The sequence below is a fragment of the Gossypium raimondii genome, chromosome 13, assembly GCF_025698545.1.
Source record: "Gossypium raimondii isolate GPD5lz chromosome 13, ASM2569854v1, whole genome shotgun sequence".
Lineage (NCBI taxonomy): Eukaryota > Viridiplantae > Streptophyta > Magnoliopsida > Malvales > Malvaceae > Gossypium > Gossypium raimondii.
Genome location: NC_068577.1, coordinates 13841299 through 13867035, shown reverse-complemented (window position 1 = coordinate 13867035; position 25737 = coordinate 13841299). Strand labels below are relative to the sequence as shown.

The following is a 25737-nucleotide window of genomic DNA, read 5'->3' as shown; positions in this document are numbered from 1 at the left end:
AACCGAAGCATTTGAACGACTAGGTGCATTTCTAAAACTTTTTGATGAAGATTGATACAGTTTACTCATTGATCTTTTTCTCTCGTCTCTAGCCTCTGAATCAACTTTCTTCTTTTCTTTACTAAGCTTTTCAGCTTTACAAGCTTTTTCAACTAGCACAACAAATTCTGTCAATTTAAGAATCCCAACTAGAAGTTTAATGTCTTCGTTCAACCCATCAACAAATCGTTTACATATGATAGCTTCCGTCGAAACACATTCTCTTGCATATTTACTCAACCTCACGAACTCACGTTCATACTCTGTCACGATCATACGACCCTATTTCAGCTCAAGGAACTCTTTTCATTTTTGGTCAATAAATCTTTGGCTAATATATTTATTTCTGAACTCTGTCTGAAAGAACTCCTAGGTAACCCGTTCCCTCAGAATCACTGATATTAATGTATTCCACCACTGATACGTAGCATCTCTCAGAAGTGAAATAGCACATTTAAGGCATTCATCAGGGGTACAAGATAACTCATCAAATACTCTTATTGTATTTTCTAGCCATAATTTAGCTCACTCGGCATTATCATCAATAGTAGCCCTGAACTCTTCAGACCCATATTTCTGAATTTTATCAACAGGAGGTCTATTCAGACGTATTGGATCAGTAACTTGTGGTACAACAGGAATTTACGGGAGTAAAGGTTGTTGAGCAGCCGTAAATCACTCATCATCATCTAGAAGAAGGCTTGCTTAGCCTCCCCCTCATGGCTACTACTAACTGGTCTAGAATCATTCTGCGCAACCCCTTGAGCGGGAGTAGGCGCATTACTTTGAACATCATCAGCTACAGCTCGATTGGGATCCATTACTATACGAAAAACACTTTTTAGCTGTAAGGAATCATCACACTATTACAGTATATATATATGGCATGCATAGCTAGACTCACAAACGCTACGTTAGTCCTAGAATCGACTAACTCATAGCTTTGATACCAACCGAATGTAACACCCCTAACCCGAGTTTGTCACCAGATTAGGGTTATGAGGCATTACCGATCAATACACATCATTATACAATTATTTCACATACATTTATCAATCATTACCACATCGTAGCCATTCAATCCCTATTATCATCAACCAAATATATGCTTATTTTCCATACCAAAGTATAGCAAATTCATATGCCACAACCATTCATTCATCTATAATCATCATATCAATTTCAATATTCAATATCATGTTAATATTATACAAAATTCATAATAAAATTTCACACCAACTTACTCAAAATGACTATTTCTCATTAGACTGTATATACATAAAAACATACAAATTCTTAACACCAAGTATATATCAAAATTAAACCATAATCACATTTAATATCATGCTATATCACATGGCAAAATCACACCTCTCAAAACAAATCCAAAGTTCTCTAGTCCATACATGCCATACTTTAGTATATACATTTCAAAAAGGTACCAAAATAGATGTCCGATAGTGTGATTGAGTCCCTAACGATCCCCGGATCTGAGCTAGTTTTATAACACTGTAAAATAGAAAAAACTTCACACAGTAAGCTTGGAGCTTAGTACGTTCATAATATAATACATTTAACTCATCATTTAAAATGCTATATGACATATTTGCTAACACATATTTCACTTCATATCACTACTCAATCTCAATCATAACTATTACTGATTTCATGCCATTTCTTTTAGCCCACATACAAGTATATTGGTTTCTACTCATTCCAACTTATTCAACCATGTTCATTCATTCTCATACTCTTGCTTCTATCACATACACAATATCATCAACCGCATAGGTTTTGTACATACATGTACCATCTCGTACATATCTATTACATTTACCACTTCAACGTTCAATGTACTAATTCGTTCGGTCATCTTTTAATGTTCGAAGACATCGCACACTTAGTGTCAACAAATTTTTCCAAAAATACAAAATATCACACACTTAGTGCCTTTACATTAACCCGAAATTTGGCTTAGTACCGCACACTTAGTGCCAATTATTTAGCCAATGCTACTTTAGTTTCACACATTCAGTGCCATTTTTGGTAACCGTGGCTATTTGATATTCGTACACTTAGTGCCGCATATATTCGATCCACATTTCATATACTAAATTTTACAATCTCATTTCTATTCCTTTCATCTCTTTTAAACATTATTTAAAACCATATGCATTATATCCGAACTTACCTCGGACGTAGCAACGGCGAAATTAGTCGATCAATCGAGGACTTTGTTTTTGCCTCGGTCTAGATCTGAATTTCTCCTTTCTTGATCTATATACATTTAAATTCACTTATTCAGTCTCATATTTCATTCACATAAATCCATAAACACATAGTTAGGCATTTTTTTCAAATTAGTACTCATATTTTCACCTTTGGACATTTTAGTCCCAAATTCATAAATACAAAAAATACACATAATTTCTTTGTATTCATGCTTGGCCGAATATTTATTGAGTCCCTAGCAACCCATATACTTTATTTATTTCACATCTTAACCCCCTCAATTTCTCATTTTCACAATTTAACCCATAATGCTCAAATTCATCAAAAATCCAAATACAAAACATATTTATCTATCACATATCCTTCATATTTCATCAACTATCATCACAGAACTTACAAAATCATCAATGACACATTTCAAAATCATAATCAAATTCTAAAATTGAGGCATGGGCTTAATAGATTATTAAGCAACAACAACAGGAACATAAAAATCATCAAAAATGGATCAAAACACATACCTTAATCAAGCAAAATTCTAGCCGAAACCTAGCTAACTTTTTTTTTCTTTTCTTTCTTTGTATTTTCGGCAAGATGAACACAAAATGGCCACTAATGCATGTTTTGTTTTAATTTAATAAACATTAAAACATCAATTACTATTTTATCCTTAATGAATTAACATAAAAACCATTTAATACAAGCCCATTTATGTCCATTAACCTTATAAAAGGTATAATATCATCATAAGGCCTTTGGTTTAATAAACCATAGCCATTAAACACTTATAAATACTTGCACATAGCTTTTGCATTTTTTGCGAGTAAGTTTTTTTTTAATCGAGCACACAAACAGTAAATTTTCCACATGAAACTTCCACTCATACCTTATCACATACCATAAATATAAAAAATAAAATTAAAATATTTTTTTGACCTCAGATTTATGGTTCCGAGACCACTGTTCCGACTAGGGTCTAAATCGGGCTATTACATTCTGTCTTCGACGTCATTAGCATAATCACTATCTATATAACCTATTAGATCCTTCCCTCTATTTCTCTGATAGAACAATCCAAATTCACAAGCTCCTTTGAGATAGCGTATGATTCGCTTTACTGCTGCAAAATGAAGCTCTTTTGGATTTTCCATAAAACGACTCAGTTGACTAACACTGTACATGATGTCCAGCTGTGTGGCAGTTGCGTACATTAGGCTTCTTACCATCTGTTTGTAGAGTGTCTTGTCAACTCCTTTTCCATCTTCATCTTTGCTTAATTTACTTCCTGGAACCTTTGGATTATGAACTGATTTTGAGTTGCTTATTCCGAATCTCTTTAGAAGATTTGTCATGTACTTCTTTTGGCACACAAAAATACCATCAACTTTCTATGTTGCTTCAAGACCGATGAAGTACTTTATTTTTCCCATATCAGTCATAGTAAATTCTATCTTCATGGACCTTTTGAACTCTACCATGAACTCATCATTATTCCATTTTTCAAATTCATGGCTAAGAAAATATCCTTCAATACGACTGTACCAAGCTCGAGGAGCCTGTTTTAAGCCATATAAAGCACGTTTCAGCTTGTAGACTTTTCCTTCTTCCCCTTTTTTCTCAAACCCTTGTGGTTGTTCAACAAAAACATCTTCAGTTAATTCTCCATGCAAGAAAGCAGATTTGACATCCAATTGGTAAATAGACCATCCATGATGAGCAGCTATGGCAATGACCAATCGAATAGTCTCCATACGAGCTATAGGAGCGAACACCTCCGTGTAATCTATACCATATTCTTGAGTATATCCACGAACCACCAATCGTGCTTTATGCTTACTAACATCTCCATTCTCATCATGCTTAGTTTTGAAGATCCACTAGTCTCCAATCTTTTTAGCACCCCCTGGAAACTCAGTTAAATCCTATGTTCTATTTCTTTCTATAACTTTAATTTCTTCTTTCATGGCTTTCCTCCAAAATGGATTCTTTTCAGCTTCTTCAAAGTGAACAGGGTCATCTCCTTTGCTGACCATAAGGTGTGATTCGAAATCATCATCAGACAGCCCTTCACCCGTTACATAATCTCGCATCCAAAAAGGTTTATTGTGTTGCTTTCTTGAATGTTGTTGTCCTTGGGCTTCTTTTTGCTCGACAAATTCATCATAATCGTCATCAATATCTTTCTCTATTTCCTTCTCCTCCCGATCATCACCCATTTCAGCATTACTTTCACTAGCATTCTAATCCAACTCATATTGAATTGAGCTTGTGAATCCTTTTCCCCAATTCCAGCTTCTGTCCTCTTTAAATACAACATCTCAACTAATAATTATCTTTCCATTGTTTGGATTATATAGTCAATATGCCTTTGATTCTTCACTAACTCCCAATAAAACGCAGGTTACACTACGTTTATCCAATTTAGTTCGAAAGTTATCTCACACATATACGTGAGCCACACATCCAAAAACCCTGAAATATCCCACAGAAGATTTTTCACCACTCCAAGCTTCTTTTGGGGTCTTGTTCTGCACTACTATTGTCGGACTTCTATTGAGAAGATGTACTGCCCAATTGACAGCTTTCGGCCAGAAAGTCTTGGGGATACCTTTTGCGATCATCATATTTTGAACCATATTCATAATGGTATGATTTTTTTGCTCGGCAACACCATTTTGTTGTGGCGAATATGGAGTAGTAACCTGCCTTTTATCCTATTTTCATCACAAAAATTTGAAAATTCTGATGAAGTAAATTCACCACCATGATCTGTTCAGAGACACTTAATTTACCGACCCAATTCACATTTGGCCTTAGTTTTGAATTCCTTGAAGAATTTAAATGCTTCTGCTTTCTCATGTAAAAAATAAATCCATATCTTTCTACTATAATCATCAATGAAAGTGATGAAGTACCTCTTATTGTTGTTAGACATTGGTTTAATAAGGCCACATAAATCAAAATGAATTAATTGCAGTGGCAACTCAGCTCCTCATAAACTCTTCTTAGGAAATGGATCTCATTGTTGCTTTCTATTCAGACATTCCTTGCACACTCTTGATGGTTTTGTCAACTGTGGTAGACCAAAAACCATCTCATTATGTTGTAGAGTGTTGAGTCCATTGAAACTCAGATGACCATAGCGGTAATGCCATAATTGACCAATATATTCAGTTATTGTATTGAAGCAAGTTGTACAAATGGTAGAGACAATGTTGCAATTTTGAACATGTGATTTGAAAACATCACAAATTTCATGATAACACTCCTCTCAGGATGATAAACCTTGCAGCTGTTGTGTTGAATAAGCACAACTAAGCCCTTCTCTTGAAGCTGACCAACACTTAAGAAATTATTTTTCAAATCAGACACATAAAAAACTTCTGTTATTACCTGTATTTGATTATTGATCTGTAGCCGCGCCATTCCCTTTACCTTTCACCACCAAGGTAGCGTCATTTCCTAGCTTCACATTGTTTGCAAATTGCTCATTGAAGTCTATAAAATATTATTTTCTATTACACATGTGATTGCTACAACCGAAGTCTAAAAACCAATCGTCACTCTCGAGATGACCAACCTACGCCATGAGCAGCATTTCTTCAGAAATCTCTATATGATTGCTTTCCTTGCTTTGACATTCCCACTGAAGTGCCCTAGTTTATGGCAATTAAAGCACTCAACAGTGGATTTGTCAAAGTTTTCCCTTCTACGTCCTCGACCTCGTCCTCGATGGCCACCACGACCTTGTCCTCGAGTAGAAGATTCCTCATATGCCACTTTCAAAACTTGTTCCTCTTCTAAGCTAATCATCCTTTGCTCGTGCACTAGCAAACTGCTTTGTAATTCATCTATGGACAGGTTGCTAGTGTCTTGTGCCTTCTCAATAGAACAAACCACATAATTGAATTTCGTTTTCATGGATCGCAATATATTTTCCACAACTTCTCTGTCACTTTTGTTTTCACCATTAGCTTTCATTTTGTTCGCAATAGTAAGTGTACGTATGAAATAATCATTCACAGTCTCACCATCTTTCATGTGGAGTGTCTCAAATTCCTTTCTCAATGCCTATAACTGAGCTCGCTTAACCTTCGTCGAACCTTGATATTTCTTCTTCACAGAGTCCCATATGTCCTTGGGTGTTTCCTTCTTAAGAATCATCTTGAGAATGGATTGATCCAAAGCTTGAAAAGATAATTCTTCGCCTTCAGCTCCTTAAGTCTTTGCTCATCAAATTGACACTACTGCACCTCCATAAGTGTCGTTCCAACAGGTGCAGCCGAAATTCCAATTTCCACCAAACTCCAGTATTCTTTTGAACATAGAAAATTCTCCATCAATATTTCCCAATGATCATAGTGACCATTGAACTTAGGAATTGCAGGTTGCACGAATGTATTTTCTGTTGCCATTACTCTCTTTCTCTTTTAGTTTTAGCTAGCTGCGGCTATGCTTTACCAGGCCTGAACCTGGCTCGGATACCAGAATGTTAGAAAGAAAAAACAGGTGTTAAAATATTTGATTGAAAGTACTACTACTTTTTATTCATGTGCTTGACACATATATATAGTCAAGCTTATTAACAAATTGCAGTAAAATACTTCGCTGGTTTTTAGCAACTACTCAACTAAGAATAAGGAAGTAGCTAACAACTAGAAACAAGAAAATAGCAAACAACCTCCAGTAACAATTGGAGACTTATTCAAACATATCTAATAGAAGTCTCATTTGTTCTGATGGATATCTTTGATAATATTTCTAATTTTAGATCTGTCATTTTCTTTAGAATTACGTTTTCTAATGACTACTAATGAATCTCTTTTGACTTTAACCATGTCAACTCCCAAACTCTGACCCACCTCGACCGCCTGCGAGCATGCTAGTGTCTCCGCAACAAAAGAGGACGCAACCTCCCCATGCAACGTTGACTTGGTAAGTAGAACCTCCCCTCTTTCATTTTTGACAATAACACCTGAACTTGATCTAAACTCCTTTTGGTCAAAAGTAGTGTCGAAGTTTATCCTAATAAAAGGATCTGCTGGAGGAACCCGTTCTAAACTGACACAGTTTTTGGTAAGTTCCCAATCTATTAACCAATCAAGTTTGCGCAAATAATTTTTTGTGAACTCAGCTGCCCACTGTCCTGAGTTTTTAATCCCCTCATGGAAGGCTTTATTCCATTCGTTCCAGATTACCCACAACGCACAACTAGCCAACGTGCAATCGTCATAATTACCAAACTAGAAAACCCAGGTCATCCATTCTTGAATATTTAACTAATATTGAGATGTTATCTAAGATAGATTAAGTTCACTCCACATCTTTTCTGATACAGGACATTTCTGGAAAGCATGATCAATTGATTCTGGGCCAACTCCATACCTAAGACAGACTAAAAGAACACCCAAACGTCTGCTATAGAGATTAGCTAAAATAGGTAAATAGTTCCATAAGATTTTCCAAACTTGACTTTCTGTTTTGTAGTTAAATTTAGATTCCATAATTTCTTGTATAAGCCTTTTGTGGCATTTAAGAGCACTGTAGATTCAGAATCTCTATTACTATTAAGAAGCAATTTGTATGCACTCCTCATCAGAAATGATCTTGAAGGTTCCCCCTCCATACAACCAAGTCCTCATGCTTTATTCTAGCCAACGGAATCCGCAAAATTTTATCTGTATCACTCTCCTCAAAGGTACTTCTAATAAAACCCCCATTCCATTTTCTACAAGAATGATCGATCAAGTCATAAACTTTAATTAAAATGTCATCACTAATTTTCCCACCAACTTTTTAATTTACTGCCCCAACTAGCCAAGTGTCCTCTCGGATTAAAATTTGGTCCCTTCTACCTACCCGCTATCCAAGGCCCTCATGGAGTAGCCCCTTCATTGACAACATACTAAGCCAGGTAAAAGAAGGTAAACTTCCTAGTCCAGCCTCCAAAAAATCACAACTCGGGTAGTATTTAGCTTTTAGTACATGATTCAACAAAGAATCTGGATTATTAATAAGATGTCAACCCTGCTTGGCTAATAAGGCAATACTAAAGAGGATAAACAACGAAAACCCAACCCACCATACTCTTTAAGCTCACACAATTTCGCCCATTGACACCAATGGATACCCTTCCATCTGTGACTTTTTTGCCACCAAAATCGCACTAAAATACTTTCGATTCCTTACAAAGCATCTTAGGCAACAAGAAACATGACATTGTGTATGATGGAATGGCCTGCAAAAATGCTTTAATAAACACTTCCTTCCCACCTTGCGACAACAACCTTATGCTCCAATTATCTATCCTCTTTTCCACTTGATCTTTTAAAGCTTGGAATGATACTCTCTTTTTCCTACCCACCATATTTGGAAGACCCAAATATCTTTCAATCTCATTTGATAATTGAACTCCCCAATAAACTTGACACCCGATTCTGATTGTCTTCTAACACATTCGAATTAAAGTACGTAGCAAACTTGTCATAATTGATACACTGACTAGAACAAAATTCATATTCCATCAATATTTGTTTTATAGCATTGGCCCCTCTATCGCTAACTTCACCAAATAGTACACAATCATCAGTAAATAGGAGGTGCGTAATTTCTAATCCCTTTTTACTAGCCTTTACACCCTTAATCAACCCTTCACCTAAAGCTAGCCTCATGAGAGTAGATAAACCTTCACTACAAATTTGAAAAAGAAAAGTGCTTAAAGGGTTACCTTGTCGAAGTACTCTACTTGGCACAATCCTCTCCCCCACCTCCCCATTCAATACCACAGAATAAGAGACCGAAGAGATACATCTCATAATAATATCTACCCAATTGCTTGCAAAACCCATTCGCTCCATTATTTATTTCACGAAACCCCATTCTACTAGATCAAATACCATAGTCATTTCAAGTTTATGAGCCATAAAGCCCTTCTTCCCCCACCCTTTTTTTATGAAAGGAATGCAAAATTTCATAGGCCAATAGGATATTATCAGATATTAACCGCCCTGGCATAAAAGCACTTTGGGCCTCATTAATGCAATCCTCCAAAACCCTTTGGAATCGATTAGTTATCATTTTAGCAATCATCTTATAAAGAAACGTGCATAAACTAATAGGCCCAAAGTTCACTAAATTCAACGGGAAAGGAATTTTAGGAATAAGCACAATATTTGTAAGGTTTAAAGGAGCTAAGGTTTTACACTCGTTGAGGATCTCCAAACAGTATGAAGTAATATCCTTACCAATAATATGCCAGCATCTCTGAAAGAATATTGTCGGAAAGCCATCATTGCCAGATGCCTTCATAGGACCCATGCCATTCAAAGCCTCCAAGATCTCTTTCCTAGTATAAGGCGCTATCAGCAAAACATTAGACTCATCAGAGATACAATGTCTTACCCTAGAAAAAATATAGTTCATCTCCCCTATCCCCTTTGATTCAAAGAGAGATTGAAAATAATTCCTTGCGATAATTTCCATCTCCACCTCCCCCTCACTATCCGTCCGTCCTCCCCTTGCAATCCATTTATTCTATTTTTCCCCCTTTGGGAAGCAAAGTTATGAAAGAAAGTTGTATTCTTATCCTCCCCAATCTCAGCCAGTTTTCCCTTGCCTTCTGTTCCCAAAAAAAATTCATCCTTATCAATCTCTAAGTTTAACTAAACTTTAGTATCAATCAACTCTGCAAGATTGTCATCATCTTATCTTCTTCTAATAGCACTTCCAGCTTCCTAGACAACTCCTTTTTCACCCCTCCGTTCTTACATCTAATCTCTTGCGCCCACTTGTCCAAAGCTTCCCGAACCCTGTCTAATTTAGTAAGAACATCTTCGTCACCCTCCCCCAAAAGGTCCCTAACTCTTAGTACAAAAGTCTCCTCCAAAACCCACCAAGACTCGAACTGAAAACATTTAAATCGAGGATTACCTACGTCAATCTCTGTCTGAATAAGAAGTGGACAATGGTTAGAGAACGAATGTGGGAGATGACGTACTTGTGCATTGGGAAACAGAATCATCCAACCTTTATTAGCTACCTTTTGTCTAATCTTTCCCTAATATTAGTTTTTGGGAGATTACCTTTCTCCTAAGTAAACCACAGTCCACAATATCTAACATCCATCAATCAACAATCACTCAGAGCTTCTCTAAAAGCCTCCATTCACCTTTCCTCTCTAGGAAGCCCCTTTTTCTTTTCAAAAGAATATAAAATTTCATTGCAATCACCTCCCACAAACAAGGAAGGTTATGAGACTGACCTAATAATTATATAATTTTTTAATATTTTATAATTATAAAAGTTTAAATATTTAAAATAATAACCAAATTGATAAATTTTTTGATAAAAATGACATAAAAATGTTAGGGTAAATTACCTAAATAATCAATTAAGTATTTTTAGCGAGTTCCTGTTTTGATCATCGAATTTTTAATATTTATAAAAAAATGGTTGGTTTGTGTTATTTTTAAAATATTTTATAATTATAAGTTTTTGAAAATTTACAATAATGATCGAGTTGATAATGCATAAACTTTGAGGGTGAAATTTATTGAATTTTTTAGAAATAGAATCAACTTGATAGAATGTGTAAAATATTAGGGGGTAACTTTGTTATTATACCAATCAAAAGAAGGCCACATCGACATTCTGTTTAGTAACCAAATACATCTTAATGGTGGAGTGAGTAGAATTGGAAATTCACTTAACGGGAGTGATGAAATTAACAAAAAAAATTCCGGTGACCAAAATAGGAACTCACTAAAAAAAAATTGAATGACTATTTAGGTAGCTTAACCTAATGTTTTTATGTCAATTTTACCAAAAAATTATCAATTTGGTCATTATTCTTTTTTTTATACAATGCCTAGAACTACATACAATCTCTTCCCACTTGTAAATAGGAGGATAAATGCACTTTAATGCGCTTGAACTCATATCCTCCTGCTCTGACAATAATGTTGATATTAATCGAGTTAAAACTCAGTCAACCAATTTAATCATTATTCTTCATATTCAAAATTTTTATAATTATAAAATATTATAAAACTATGAAAATAAAAAAACTTAGCCTTTTATTTATTAATATATAAAATATAAAATATAAATATAAAAGTTGTTAAGGGCAAAATACCAAAAAAAGCCATTTTTTTTTAAAAATTTACCGAAATGGGTCCGGTATTTTATTATTTACCGGAATGGGCCCTTTTCCCCTAAAGCGCGTCCACGTTGGCGCGAAGTCAGGGGACGTGTCAGCAAATCGTGTCCACGTCAACGCGTTTTGCTGATGTGGACACAAATCGCACTTACGTGGGCGTGATTTGCTGCAACGTCAGCAAAGCGCGCCCCTGGGGACGCGTTTTCCCCGTTTTTCCCACGTTAGGTTTTTGGTTTTTAGGGTTAGGGTTTAGGATTTTTAGGATTTTTAGGGTTTTGGAGAAAAAAGTAAACAAATAAGGGATTAGGGTTTAGAGTTTCCTAATTAAATTAATTATAATTTATTCAAAATTAGATTACGTTTCATGTTTATGAGTTTTTAAGATAAAATCAAAGTAGGATGCTTTATCAGAAGACTTTCTGAAGTCGCGTCCACGTGCCAAAAACCCGCTTCTCACAGGTAGTTCTCTACCAACAGTGATGGAGGAGCATGCATATTTCGGATATAGCATTCCAATATCCGATCTACAGACTTTTATAACAAATAATAAATTAATAATTATCTAAAAATGCATAAATAAAAAAATCTTAAATAATATTTAAAAATTAAATTTAACACTTACCATTTTCATTTGTTCGACGGATATTTGCTGCTTATCAAGACGAGTCAATTCTCCGGCCATTGCTGAAATTGTACAAATTTTTACAATTTAAAAAAATTAAAAAAATAATTTTTTTTAAAATTATTTAAAAATAGGGATTTAAGAGAAATTTAAGAGTAAATTGAGATTAAATATGGATTTGAGAGAAATTTGGAAGGAATTGGAGAGCAAATTGAGAGGAAATTGAGAAAATAATTGAGAGAGGATTAGTTTGTGAAAAAAAATAAAGGGTGGGGGTATTTATAGATTTTTTTTTTTACCGTTGCACTGTTCGCGTGCGGGGAAATCGTGTCTCCAGAGGCGCGCTACGTGGCATCAAAACGCGTCCACGTCAAAGCGCTTTGCTGACATGGACACAAATCGCGCTTACGTGGACGTGATTTGTTGCCACGTCAGCAAAGCGCGCTGACGTGGACGCGATTTGCTGACACGTCCCTTGACTTCGCGCTGACGTGGACGCACTTTAGGGAAAAAGGGCCCATTCCGGTAAATAATAAAATACCGGGCCTATTTCGATAAATTTAAAAAAAATAGGCTTTTAATGATAAATTGACCGGTTGTTAAAAAGAAAAAGTAAAAGTGCATGTGAAAAATGGGCGCGACTCTTTGTTTGACGACACCCTTTTTTAAATTAAAATAATATTATTTTATTTATTTTTATTAAAATATATTTTACAGGTGACATTCCTCGACACATTTACAATGATTTATTCTTGTAAATAATATACTTTTACACTATTTTCGTAATTTTTTTGTATTATTGACGTAAAAAGTTTATGTTTGTTGTGATGCTTTTCTCTAGTTATGAATATAGCATGTGGATTATTTACTTAAAAATTGTACATAAGAATTTATATATATAAATATATATAAACATGTCTAATAAGTGGTGGATCCAAAATACGACTTAGGGATAGGGGCAAATTTAGACATTTTTTAAGGGTCAAAATTAAATTATATATTTTATAATAGTAAAATGTAATTTTGTCATTTTAATAGCCTATATATTTATAATTTTAAAAGATTAAATTAAATTATTATTTTAGATCTAATTTTACCATTATTAATTTAAAATCTTATAAACTATAAATAGCCTAAATGGAAAATTTTTCATTTTAGAGGACTTAAATCCTACCAGCTCCTAGATCTACCCTTGTGTCTAAATTCATTCGTTTTAATTTCTTTTTCATAAAAAATCTAAGAAACTTTTAACATAATATATATATTGATTTTTAAAATTTAAATAAATGAATATAAAATTAAAATTAAATTATTATAAAAAATATAAAAAATATGAATGAATTAAGAAGGACACAAACACACTATAATAAATTAATTAATATGTAACATGAATACAATTCAAAAGTTAAAATTTATATAAAACCAATAATTATTTGTTACACTACCTTGAGTAAGTAAGCGAGAGAGTTTAAAGAATAATAAAATGAAAGTGCCAAATCTGTCCAACTAAAACATGTTTAAAAATTTTAATTAAAGAAGCTATAATGAGTGTTGAGTTAAAGTCGTATCCTAAAAATTAATTTAAAAGCTTTAATTATTTGTCAACTGTGCAATGCGAGAAACATTGGAAATTAAGATCATCCGTATAAGTTGAAAACAAAATTTTCATTCTAACTAACATTAATAGCATTCTTTATTTGGTGAATGAAATTTGAATAATTTTCATTTAGACTAAAATTTTGGTTTTGTAAAATTAACTTGCTTTATTTATAGTAATAATAATAAAATATTTGCTAATAATAATAATAATAATAATAAGGCTTTATTTTCCTTATTTATTTATTTCAACCTGCATGATCATTATTTAAAAGAAAAGCTACTTACGATGTATCAAAGACGAGCAAACTACAAAGACATAGAGATAAGCTTGCATGCGTGAAATAAATCAAGTTCCTCTACTGTTGATCCTAGCCATCAGTCCACGCTTCATATGGAAGACAACGCTACTCTTGGGTTCAGCTGGGTGATCCACCTGTATCTCAATATCGTAGTTATAGATAATCGTTGCTGCGGTTGCCTTCATCATCATAAATGCTAACTTCTTCCCTAGACAAATCCTCGGCCCTGCACTGAATGCCGGAAACTGATAATGTGACACGCGTTTAATCTCTCCTTGCTCGGTGATCCATCTCTCTGGCTTGAATTCATGACAATCGTCTCCCCATATCGATGTCATCCTTCCCATTGCGTGTACTGCGATCACAACATTCGTGTTCCCATTGATTCTATGGCCGCTCGGGAGGGTGTCAGGTTCAACAGCTATTCTTGACAGCACTGGTCCTGGAGGGAACAGTCTCAATGTTTCGCATAATGCTGCATGTAGATACACCAATTTGTTCAGTTCTTGTGGGTTATTTTTAAATATTTCATCTCTGATTTTAGCTTCAACAGATGGATGCTTGGCAACACTGTAGAAGAACCATGTAAGAACTGAACTAGTTGTGTCTTGTGTGGCAAATATGAAACTGACAATGTTGTCCCTCAACCCTTTACGAGTAGCAGCTGATCTGAAGGCCTTATCCTCCCCGGTAACGCAGTAAACACCTTCGAAATTGCAGCCCTCCTCATGATCTTCCCCTTTGGCTGATTCTTCTTGCTTCTTAGATATGCAATCTGCAAAGACACGATCAATGGTTTCCCAAGCATGTTTTAGTTTCTTTTCTTTGCCAATTCCTAGCCACCTATGTAACTTCCACAAACTATGGGGCATTAGAAAACGAGAAAAAGCCGCTTCACATGCATCTTCTAAAGCCACGGAGAACGGATCTTTCCGAAACTCGATCCCCAGAAAGTTGGGATTGTAGCCGATGGATATCATCCAAGCAATGTCAAGGATGAGTTTTTGAAACAAATCTTGGAGGTCAACCAGTAGAGCCAGTTTCGAAGCATGTTGAAGCACAGGGATGAGCCCTGTCTGTATTCTGTCCCAAACAATCTTGGTGGTGGCCTGATGGAATTTGTGGTAACTAGTGAGAGAACGTACCAGTTTTCTTTCTTTCTCCCACTCTTTAAAATCGGCACTGAAAAGGGTGTCTCCAAGAACATCTACGTGTTCTCTCCATTTCGACCCCTTGGGGTAGTTGGAAAAGTTAGTGCTTAGTACATGGCAGACGTTTGCAGGGTCACTGGTGAGCAGGACTTTGGTGCCAGTGAACCATGAATATTGATGGATGTGTATTGTTCCCTTGCTTCTTTCAAGCATTTCAGCAGTTCTATCGTGAACGCTTAAGTCCAGGTTCGGAAACAATAACGATAACATCCCTAGCAATAGCCTCTTCTGAGGGACTCCATTGCAGGATTTAGAAGAAAAAAAGAGGATTAGTCTTATAATAATAAAAGCTAGGATTGAGATGATAAGAATACTGTAGATAAAGGAATCCATATTGCCCTGTTTTGAGCCCAAACTTGAGCTGTATTTATAGTCGAAGGTTTCAATTGTAAAGCTGAAACCAACCGAAATAGACAGATAAGGTAATTAATAATGTGAAATAACTTTTCTCAAGGATTGAATAGAAGGCATCGGCTATTAAATAAGATGTGTGCTAAATGGACTCTATATGACATAAATGCAATAATGATTCAGTCGAGGAGAAGGCATGTAATGCAAAGACGGCACAATGCAAAAATGCTTTAATAACGTTCCTATCCCTATATACCCTCTCCCCCTACCTATCCCTATATTCCCCCTCCCCCTACATAAATTAATTAAAACTTGTATCTCTATATGCCCTTCCCAATTAATTATTGCTGTTTTGATTTAATGAAATTATTATTTCTCAAAAACAAAAAGAAATTGCCAAATAAGGCATTGATAAGATTGGTTCTTCGGACAAAGCTGATGAAATTCAAGTCTTTGGCTCTTGAATTACTGCAACAACTTATGCAAGACAAAGAAAGTTTATAACTTTATATGAATCTAAAACTTCTTTAAAACACTATAAAAATACATAAACAAAACATGGGTATACAAATTATCACTCTACTTTTGGCTGCGAAAAGCCATTAGTAACAATAGCTTTTCTTTTTGGGTATTAAAAAAAAAAAAGCATTTACTACATCTTTCTGACACTGAATTTGTGAAAGGTATCAGGTTTCTGAAGATTCTTAATGCTGCTGGATTGTCTTCCAAGAAGCTGGATTCAGATTTGCCTTGCCTGCTTCTAAGATAGAGATGTTGAAGGTGCTTAAAGCTTAATCATCCTTGCTTGATTCCTCCTCCTCCTCATCATAATTGAAAGGAAGCGGAACCGATTTGAATGCTCGGTACTTGCCAACGTTGTTCAAGTGTTCATTCTCTATCCTAAATCATGGAAACAAAACAAATCAAGTATGCAATTTTCAGACTATGGTAAGGGATGTAAGAAACTAGACATGTTAGTTGATTGCTACATTATGTACCTGAAGAAGCTCCAAATACCGCGACGAGTGATTTCCAGACAAGAAACTACGGTTGTTATTGCCATTCTATGAAGTGAGTGCAACTTAAATTCCAACACCAACTGCATCCAGGCAATTCTCAACACTACATCCAGGGCCTGTTTGCACCGAAGCATCCAGTTATTAGTACTATGAAGAAGATCATAACATTGATCGATAATCCATATTAGTAATTACCATTGCTGCAAAGTAGACACTTTTGTATGGAACTAGAAGTTTATCTCTGAGATAAGGATTCTTCGAATGCCGTCGTAAAAGTCCCCAGTCGAAGACGATATCCCAATATGTAGCGACTATTACTACTACAGATGAGCTTACCAAAGCCAACACCATCCAAGCCATTCCCTTCTTTAGTTCACAAATAGTTCTAATGATAGCTGCAACAATTGTCAAGAGGTAGTTCACGCTGCTGTATCCGTGCATAGCTTCTTTTTCCTCGAACAATCGACGAATGCACTACGAAAAAACGGCAATACGGTAAATGAATAAATGAATCCCTTTTTTCAAATAGGGGTTACGAGATGAAATAATACCTGTAAGAAACGGAGCCAGAACGGTATCACCGGCACGGCGAAATAAAGGACATTGTAAATGCCGTGACCATGACATTTGCTTTCTCGTTGGGAGCGTTCTCCTAAACCATAGTAGCAAATATAAAGGTCGAGACTCCTTATAGCTGTGACCTATTTTCGAATGGTCGAAACTTAGTTAACTATATAAACTTAGTTAACTTAGCAAATATAAAGTTCGTAAAATACGATCGGAAACCTGGCTGGTGACATGATCTGCCAAGAAGAAATCTGGTAACGTGACCTGCAGAGAAATGAACAAATTGAAATCCAAGGCTATCAGTTGCCATATCCAACTAATATCATTGTGATTTTTTAACAATTTCATTACCTTGTAAAGAGGAGCGCAAAGGCAGCGAAATAAGGACTTAATGAAGAAGAAACGCGTCGACCGATATATGATGTTGAAAGGGCAAAACAATATGATCATAACAATCTGCAATGTAGAAGCAAAATCATCGGATGTAGCTTCGAGCATGCGTAGCGAGTCGATAATAAATACAAAAATATGAAAGATACTTATAAAATCTTACTGCAACTAATCCCAAAGGGAAAAGACCAGTTAATGTCTTGTATCTTTGAGTTGTAGAGCCCAAATCTAAGTACAAGTTCCCCAGGAAACAACTTAATGAAAGTACAGCAAGACCTGTACCGAGGAGGAAGACTTCTCGATAGCTTAACTCAGTTCCCGGCTTGAAACCGAAGATAAACGGATAGTTGATTTTAAAACGTCTCCAAAAGTATATGTCTGCAGCATATATGAGCAAATGCAGGACAATATATGCAAAAATACTGCAAAGATATTCAAGTAATTGGTCTATCAGGATGGGGAAGAAAAAACAATCGAAAAGCCAAAACGAATTCGAATAATTTGATGAATATTTAATCAGAAAATTTTATTTATTTGCCTGTAAAGTGGGAAAATGTTAACCGTGTAGGAGGCACCCTCCTTCTCCATTAGTTTCTTTGTCTCTATTCTTAAAGCAACAGCAATGAGCAATGCTGCTGAAAAACCAGAAAAACATCCTGAACACAACAAGTCAACAATTAATAGATGAATGTTTTAATCTCAGGTTGCCATAATATCGGTGTAATCAGCTTACAGAAAGGGCTTCTTAATTTGCAAGTTAACACTTACCAGACCAGAATGTTACACTGTGCTTCTCTTTCTTAGTTTTTGGCCTCAATGATTTCATGCCTTTTTGTATATTTGAATTCGAAAAGTGCTTGATAAAGGTAGCTTCAACTCTTTCCAATAGATTATTCACCTAATACAGAACAAAATTTGGTGTTTTAGAAAGTAACTGTGATAATAATTAACAAGATAAAGTATGTTAGTAAGGTAACTGAGACAAAACCTCATCAGAACTTCCGATATAAGAGTTATCGATTTTTTTCATGTATAGTCTTGCTTCCCTTCTTGATGTAATCTGCATCAATGTGGAGTAGTCAGTTTGGGACCAAATTGAATCTAAGCTTCTAAATGCAACATGGATATTTTTAGAAGCATTTGGTCTCTGACCTTTTCATATGATTTCATGATCTTGGATAATGCTGAGAGATTCATGAAACTGGTTTGGCCATATGAAACACACATGTCAATGACAAAAAAACATACATACAAGTGGTAAATTAACAGATGGTTAAGCTGTTTATTATCACCTGTATTGCTTTACAAGCCTTAGCTTCTGATAGAACTCAATAAAGGCCAGTCTCAGCTTTGCTTCAACTTTCTTCAGTTCATCTTTCTTGAAACACAAGTCATCATGTTTGGAATCCTTGAAAACACCTTTTATGGTATCTAGAGGAGATTCAAGGGTGTTTCTTATCTTCACTCTCTCAAGGATTTCTAGGGGATCACCTTGTTGGTTGGTAGAGTTGTTGCCTACTTCCTCCGGGCGACCGTTACTCTTCACAATCGTATTGTTCTCCAAGACACTCGTTGATTCATCATCTTGGTTTATCCCTTGGAGAATCACATCCGTGATTTCACTTCCTGCAAATTCGGACTAAGATAGTAAGTTCTCGAGCTCGATAGTTCCCCCTCGAGTATCAGAAGATTGTAGTCATATGATGCATACCACTAAGAGAGTTGGAAGATACTTCTAGTGCACGATGTTCACTCATCTCCACTTCAGAACTTGAATTCAGAGACCCCATTTCTACACCTTTAGCATACCGTAAGCATACAGAAGCATTATAACTTATTAGGCTCCATGCACATACACTACATGATATTAGTTACGGTACTTACCCTGATGTTCCGGTGAACAGGCACCATTACTGCAAGAGCTTCGTACCTTGAGCCGCAAGGCAATCAAAGCGTCGAGTTGTTTATTCAGCAAAGTTGATTCATCCATCACTACTTCTATCTGTTCCTTATAAAATGTATTGATCTTGTTGAGTTCTTCATCAAGTTTCCTAAAGAACTCGATCTCGATCTCTCTTCCTTCTCTAGTCACTTGGTTCTCCACATCTCCGTTGGTGTGCCGATGTAAACCGCTAAGAGTTCGATGCAGGGATAACTTCTTCTCCAAGGATTTCAAGGGTGTTTCCCGTTTCTTGCTTAGGTTGTAATGCAAAATCTCTCGTAAAATACGTTTGAGGCCATCGTAATCCACATAGGCTTCTATCCATTCAGGTACCATTTGCCTTTTGAAGTCTTTGCTGAACTTCATCTTTATATTGCAAAAAACGGAAGCTTCACTTCACCCAAATGCTTGTTGAAATCAACAATGGCAGATATATAATTAGACAGCTACATACACATATATACATATACACTTTGTTTAAAATAAGCAAAAAATAGAAACCGTGAGCTGTCATATCTGATGACAAAACATGTCAATGCCTGTTAATGTACCAATATTGAGGTCTTGACATGTGACAAAGAAGGTGATGTGTGTGTTCACATATCATGGAGGTGGTGTCGGTCAATAAATATGTTGTGCTACTTTTTGCATGGTTTCTGCAGTCATCTCATTTGCTTGCAGTTTTACTGGATAAAACAAAGACATAGTATGAGGTGGAACAAATGGAGCAACACGTGTCTTCGCCCTAGGCCAAAAAGGGTGATGATGTGCTACGATTTTTGCAACCTTGCGTAACAGAAAATACGGCATTGGTTGGATTATTTGTATTGTACGATGAACCCCAGTTTCCAATCGGTTTGGTTTTCCTTTTGGGTGAAATCATACTTGAGACAGGATATAGGACAAGTGTTTCATCAACGTTAGCATACAGCCTGGTATGAAAGAACATACCAGGAGAGGCTGCAAATCTTGTCATTATTGGACATCAAGAAGAGATTTTGTAGATGATAGTGACAGACTGAACATGGAAATTTAATTGGTGTTTTTATATGAACAATTAGACAAGTTCTTGATCTCGAAATTAACGACTTATGAATTAAAAATGTTGAGAATCCTTGTTGTAATATTGAAGCAGAACATGTTACTGGTTCTGCCGCCTGTATCCTTTCTTTACTGGTGATTTCATTAAACTTGTAGAATACTTGACAAGACATACAATAGGCACTAAAATGCTTATGTGACCGTAGTGCATATGATTTTTTTATGGTCCAATGTTCAAATATTGAAAATTATAGAGTTTGATGCTATAGCTATCCATATGTATTATTATTGTTTGATCTTATATTTAAGACACTCGTATTGAATACTCATCTTTATGTTCGGGTAATGCAATTTTTTTTTTATGGTTTGTATGAACAGACTCAAAAGTCAGATGCTGCAGTAAGATAGTAATAAAGCAAAACATATGAATTGATTAGTAGCAAACAGCAGATTTTTTAATTATATAATACAAAAATAAGAAATAAAAACTTAAATGGTATGCCAATACAATTATTTACCAAAATATTATGTTTGCAACAGTATCATGTTTGCAACAGTACTAAGGGATGGTGGACATGAAAGAGGCGGTACCCAATCTTTTTCTGTCACAATATTATGTTTGCAACAGTACTAATATTTTCTAACTGGAGGGTGAGAGAGAGGCGGCACCAATATTTATTTTTGTATTTATTTATTTTACCATTTGAGTTATTAATTTTTTTTTGTATTTTTGGAATAACAAAATCAACAAACAAATATATAATAATTACAAATAAAAATTTAAAATAATCAAATTCTTGGCCATAATAATCGTCTTTATAACAATTAAGTAAATAGCAAAAAAAAAAAGCAAAAAGAACTCTAAAAATTTCAACACAATGGTATCATTAAGTACATAACCAACAAAAAATTAATGTTAAAAACAAAACAAAACAAAAGGGAAACATACATGCTCCTTTTCTTCAAAACACCCTCTCTACAAAATAAACTATCAACAAAAGTTTAACTAATACATTTCTGTTTTGCATTTAAATTAAAAAAATAGAAACATACATATCTTTCTTTCAAACACACCCTTTCTACAAAATAAAAATCCAATTAAATCAACACAACCATTTGTAAAATAAATAAATACAAAAATAAATATTGGTGCCACCTCTCGGGCAAATGACCAAAAAAAGCCTTTTTTTTAAAAAATTACCGAAATAGGCCAATTATTTAATTATTTACCGGAATGGTCCATTTTTCGCGAAATCGCGTCCACGTCAGCGCGATGTCAGGGTACGCGCCAGGAAATCACGTCCACGTCAGCGCAATTTGCTTACGTGGACACAAATCGCGCCCTCTAGGACGCGATTTGCTGACGTGGATGAACAGTTTCTCATTTTTAGCTTGGAAAACTTTGAAAGGCCATAACTTTTCGCTCGGTTGTCCAATTGAGACGATTTTTTTTATTTCGAATAAATTTTCGATATCTACGCGCTGACAAATAGCCGAAGGCGGTTTGCCGCACTTTTCGTCCAAAAAGATCCCTTTTTGTCCCTAAATTTTGATTTTTTCGATTTAAAATTAAATTTTGAAACATTCAAATCATTATTTGTAGTGTGTGTATATGTTAATAGTTACGTACGGAAAAGTCAACTGAATATAATTTTATATTAAATCCATTTAAGTTCTTCTCAAACGACCAATGATTCTAACTGTCTTAATTATATGAGTTACCGATGCCTTTGCCTAACCATCGATGAGCTAACATTTTATATAAGTTATTTCTAATTGTAAATAGCACTTTCTATCATTATGCAGGTTGCTTTTCCTAACTTAGAGAAAATCACAATCTGCCATTTGAGGAACGCAAAGAGGATATGGCACAGCAAATTTCATAAGAAGTCCTTTTCTATGCTAAAAGAGTTGACTGTTGAGGAATGTGATGTGCCATTTGAATCTTTTTTGTACTTGTTGCTATTGATTCAAAAAAGATTTAAAGTTGTTACCAACAAGATTCGAACCAAGGTACTAAAGGAAATGAGCAAGCATCTTAACCAACTAAGTTAAACTAATTAATTGATATATTATAAAAATACTGTTATTATCTTAATTATATTACCTACGTTCTAACGATTTATCAGACCTATTCCATACATGTGTCAAATCAGAAGAAATAATACAACAATTCTGTAAAAAAATCCGGTGTTTACTTCAAATAAATAAGGAAAATAATGATTTGAATGTTTCAAAATTTAATTTTAAATCGAAAAAATCAAAATTTAAGGGAAAAAAGGGATCTTTTTCGATGAAAAGTGCGGCAAATCGCCTTCGGCTGTTTGTCGGCTCGTAGATCTCGAAAAGTTATTCGAAATAAAAAAAAATCGTCTCAATCGGACAACCGAGCGAAAAGTTATGTCCTTTCAAAGTTTTCCAAGCTAAAAATGAGAAACTGTTCATTCACGTCAGCAAATCGTGTCCTAGAGGGCACGATTTGTGTCCACGTAAGCAAATCGCGCTGACGTGGACGCGATTTCCTGGCGCGTACCCTGACATCGCGCTGACGTGGATGCGATTTCGCGAAAAATGGACCATTCCGGTAAATAATTAAATAATTGGCCCATTTCGGTAATTTTTGAAAAAAAAATGGCTTTTTTTGGTCATTTGCCCCCACCTCTCTCTCACCCTCCACCAATTAAACTGTATTTCTACACTAGAAATTACAAGTGCCGCCTCTCTTACACCCTCCACCCTTAAAAAGTATTAAAAAGAAAAACACACATAATTTTGTAATGATGTTTCAATGATTGTGTTAGAAAAAAATTGGGTGTCGCCTCCTCTATGCTCTCCACCCCTTGGTACTATTGCAAACATAACATTTTGGTAAATAATAGTATTGCCATACCATTTAGGTATTTATTTTTTTTATTTTTATATCAAGTAGGTAAAAAAGCCGCAAACATACATACAACAATCTAGATTTCTACATTTTTACATAATACATAGATTTATGGTATTTTTTTAACATTAAAACCTGGGACTTTTCATATAAAAATGGTCCAAGGCCAGAAAACAAAATACAGTAAAGAAAATAACAAGCATCCAAAAAAAAACAAAAACCTAAATAACCCCTAATTCCTAACCCATAATGAAACTAGCAATAAAAAGTCATCCTAAAAGCCCAAACGCACTCACTTTAATTCCTATGCCTAGTTTCTAAAACGAGTGTCTTCTCCTGCTTTAAAGACCAAACGTCTGTATTCCATTCCCAAGACTCTCCATTATGCAAACAGAACTTTTAATTTTTTTTAATCGGTTAGGGTTCCCGAAGCTTCCTCCCCCCAGACCTACCCAGTCCTCTTCCGTCATATTCAATCACCCTTGCCGCCGCTACTGGCAGCCAATCATCCAGGTAAGTTCCCACTTGTGTCCTCAAGCCTTCCCTTGCTAGTGCATGTGCTGCTCCATTTCTAGATTTTGAGATTTTCTTGAATTGAAATTCATCAAAACCTTTGCTTATCTCCTTAATGTCCGATAGATATACTCCTAGTACTGATCGATCCTCTTTTTTGTTTTGAGCTCTTTTAATGATGCTGAGCACGTCCCCTTTGTTAATGATATAGTTAGTCTGTTAGGAATTAGTTAGTGTTAGCTAAGTTTGTTAGCTAGCTGTTAACAAAAGTAGTTTCTTTATATATATGCTATCTTTGTATTGTAAAAAGGAAAGTTAAGAGTCTAGATATAGAATTGAACAGAAAATTTTTCCTAAGCCAATTTAGCTTTTTCATTTAGTTTCAAAATTACCTGTATTTCTTCATGGTATTAGTTGCTCGACGATTCTTGGTCATGGCAACCACAAATTCTGCTACCTCCGATTCTGTTAAACCAAATGGATCTGTGTTTACTGCAGATCGAATCATAAATACATTTCCTCAGCATGAGGTAGTGAAGCTTGATGAGGGAACCTTTGTTTAGTGGAAACAACAGGTTCGTTTGATTGTGGCTGGTTGCGATTTGATCGGTTTTCTTGATGGTACTCTTTCGGCTCCAACGAGGTTCATGCAAGCACCTGACGGTGCTCTTGTGCTTAATTCGACCGCTTCGGCTTTTCAACAGCAGGATCATCTTCTAACATCGTAGCTGCTCTCCACGGTTAGCTCCTCTTTCTTGTCTTCTTTTACAGATGTACACACAGTTGCTGATGTGTGGATGACGGTGAGTGCATTGTTTGCGGCCGCTACGGATGCGAAGCAGTCCTGTTTACGTCATGAGTTACATTCTCTCAAGAAAGGGAATCTCTAGAGTTGGGACTATGTTGCGAAATTGAAAGGGCTGTGTGCTCTCTTGGAAGCGTCTGGCACTCCAATTTCGGCGGCAGAGCGAACGGTAGTTTTGCTTGTGGGTCTGCCCTTTAAGTTTGACGTCGTGGTGTCTTCGACATCTCTGTCTCTGACTCCCTTGCCTCTTCAACGACTTGTTGATGCCCTTGTTGAGTGTGAAAATCATCAGGCGCGGGCGGTTCAGGAGATTGTTTTTCTTGCAAATCTGGTGGAAGGCTCTTCGTCGTAGGCTTTGGACGGATCTACTCGTGGTGGTCGTTTGTTCTCGCGTGGTCGTGGGAGGAGTTTTCGACCTCGTCTCCAGTGTCAAATTTGTTCGAGGTTCGGCCATGTCACCCAACGATGTTATTATTGTTATCATCGATGTCGAAACCATTTTTTTTTTTAAAAAATGGGGTCAACTTTGAAAATGAAAATGGGGGTCGTCATCGATCTTTTATTAAGGTGTGTTCAGTTCACCATTAAAAATAAATTTTAGGTCTGCGAGATTTAAGAAAATGGTCCGGGAGTCAGTTACGCACGAGGAAGGGTTAGCATCCTCGTAACGCGCAAAATTGGTACGGAATCGGTTGTTTAATGTCTTAATGTCAAAATTTTGAAAAGATTTTAAAATACGATCCTTTGAAAAGAAAATTTGAGTAAAATGAATTGAACGACGAGACTCACTTATTTTAAAGAAATAATTCGTCACACTCAGTAAGTTAGAGTGTAACATTTTGAATCCTCAAAATTAAATTTATCTCCTTTTTTTAAGAAGATCATATGTTTTAAAAAGGTTATTTGATCATCTAAGTCAATCGAGAAATTGGAATCCAGTAAGTTAGGGTTCAATTTCTCGATATTCCTAAACATCAAACATTGCTTTTATTGAGATAACAAAACGTTGTATCCAATAAGTTAGGATTCGACATTTTGAAATCTTAAAAACTTTATTTTAACAATT

General features: G+C 35.5%; 2 protein-coding genes and 2 long non-coding RNA genes across 5 annotated transcripts; 2 read left to right on the top strand and 2 right to left on the bottom strand.

Moving 5' to 3' along the window:
* Positions 1-7179: 7179 nt before the first annotated feature.
* LOC128035999 (uncharacterized) lies at positions 7180-7832 on the top strand. Its single transcript, XR_008192745.1, has 3 exons — positions 7180-7347; positions 7465-7527; positions 7610-7832. It is a non-coding gene; the product is annotated as an uncharacterized LOC128035999 (long non-coding RNA).
* Positions 7833-13853: 6021 nt separating this feature from the next.
* LOC105784322 (alkane hydroxylase MAH1) lies at positions 13854-15494 on the bottom strand. Its single transcript, XM_012610177.2, has one exon. The coding sequence runs from the start codon at positions 15490-15492 to the stop codon at positions 13996-13998; it is 1497 nt and encodes a 498-aa protein (XP_012465631.1). The 5' UTR covers positions 15493-15494; the 3' UTR covers positions 13854-13995.
* Positions 15495-15946: 452 nt separating this feature from the next.
* LOC105784320 (phosphate transporter PHO1 homolog 10) lies at positions 15947-19840 on the bottom strand. 2 transcript variants are annotated; one of them, XM_012610175.2, is made up of 14 exons: positions 19371-19840; positions 19198-19284; positions 18779-19112; positions 18639-18687; positions 18475-18546; positions 18255-18384; positions 18025-18142; positions 17650-17908; positions 17448-17552; positions 17316-17360; positions 17081-17230; positions 16725-17003; positions 16509-16645; positions 15947-16410 (listed from the first exon to the last, which is right to left on the bottom strand). In XM_012610175.2, exons 1-14 carry the CDS (start codon positions 19792-19794, stop codon positions 16302-16304), a joined length of 2298 nt encoding a protein of 765 aa, XP_012465629.1. In that variant the 5' UTR covers positions 19795-19840; the 3' UTR covers positions 15947-16301. The 2 variants fall into 2 exon arrangements, with proteins under 2 accessions (XP_012465629.1, XP_012465630.1); XM_012610176.2 differs by having other exon boundaries at positions 19198-19278.
* Positions 19841-23526: 3686 nt separating this feature from the next.
* Positions 23527-25292, top strand: LOC105784471 (uncharacterized). The gene is made up of 2 exons (XR_001130530.2): positions 23527-23866; positions 24365-25292. It is a non-coding gene; the product is annotated as an uncharacterized LOC105784471 (long non-coding RNA).
* The last annotated feature ends 445 nt before the right edge of the window (positions 25293-25737 follow it).

What these genes read in the sequence shown, in the direction of transcription:
- LOC105784322 (XM_012610177.2), bottom strand. Translation starts at nt 15,492, where the DNA reads ATGGATTCCTTTATCTACAGTATTCTTATCATCTCAATCCTAGCTTTT.
- LOC105784320 (XM_012610175.2), bottom strand. Translation starts at nt 19,794, where the DNA reads ATGAAGTTCAGCAAAGACTTCAAAAGGCAAATGGTACCTGAATGGATA. An exon ending in GTGTCTACTTTGCAGCAATG is followed by an intron (nt 16,646 to 16,724) that starts GTAATTACTAAT and finishes CGGTGCAAACAG; the next exon opens with GCCCTGGATGTAGTGTTGAG. An exon ending in GGTATTTGGAGCTTCTTCAG is followed by an intron (nt 16,411 to 16,508) that starts GTACATAATGTA and finishes TCCATGATTTAG; the next exon opens with GATAGAGAATGAACACTTGA.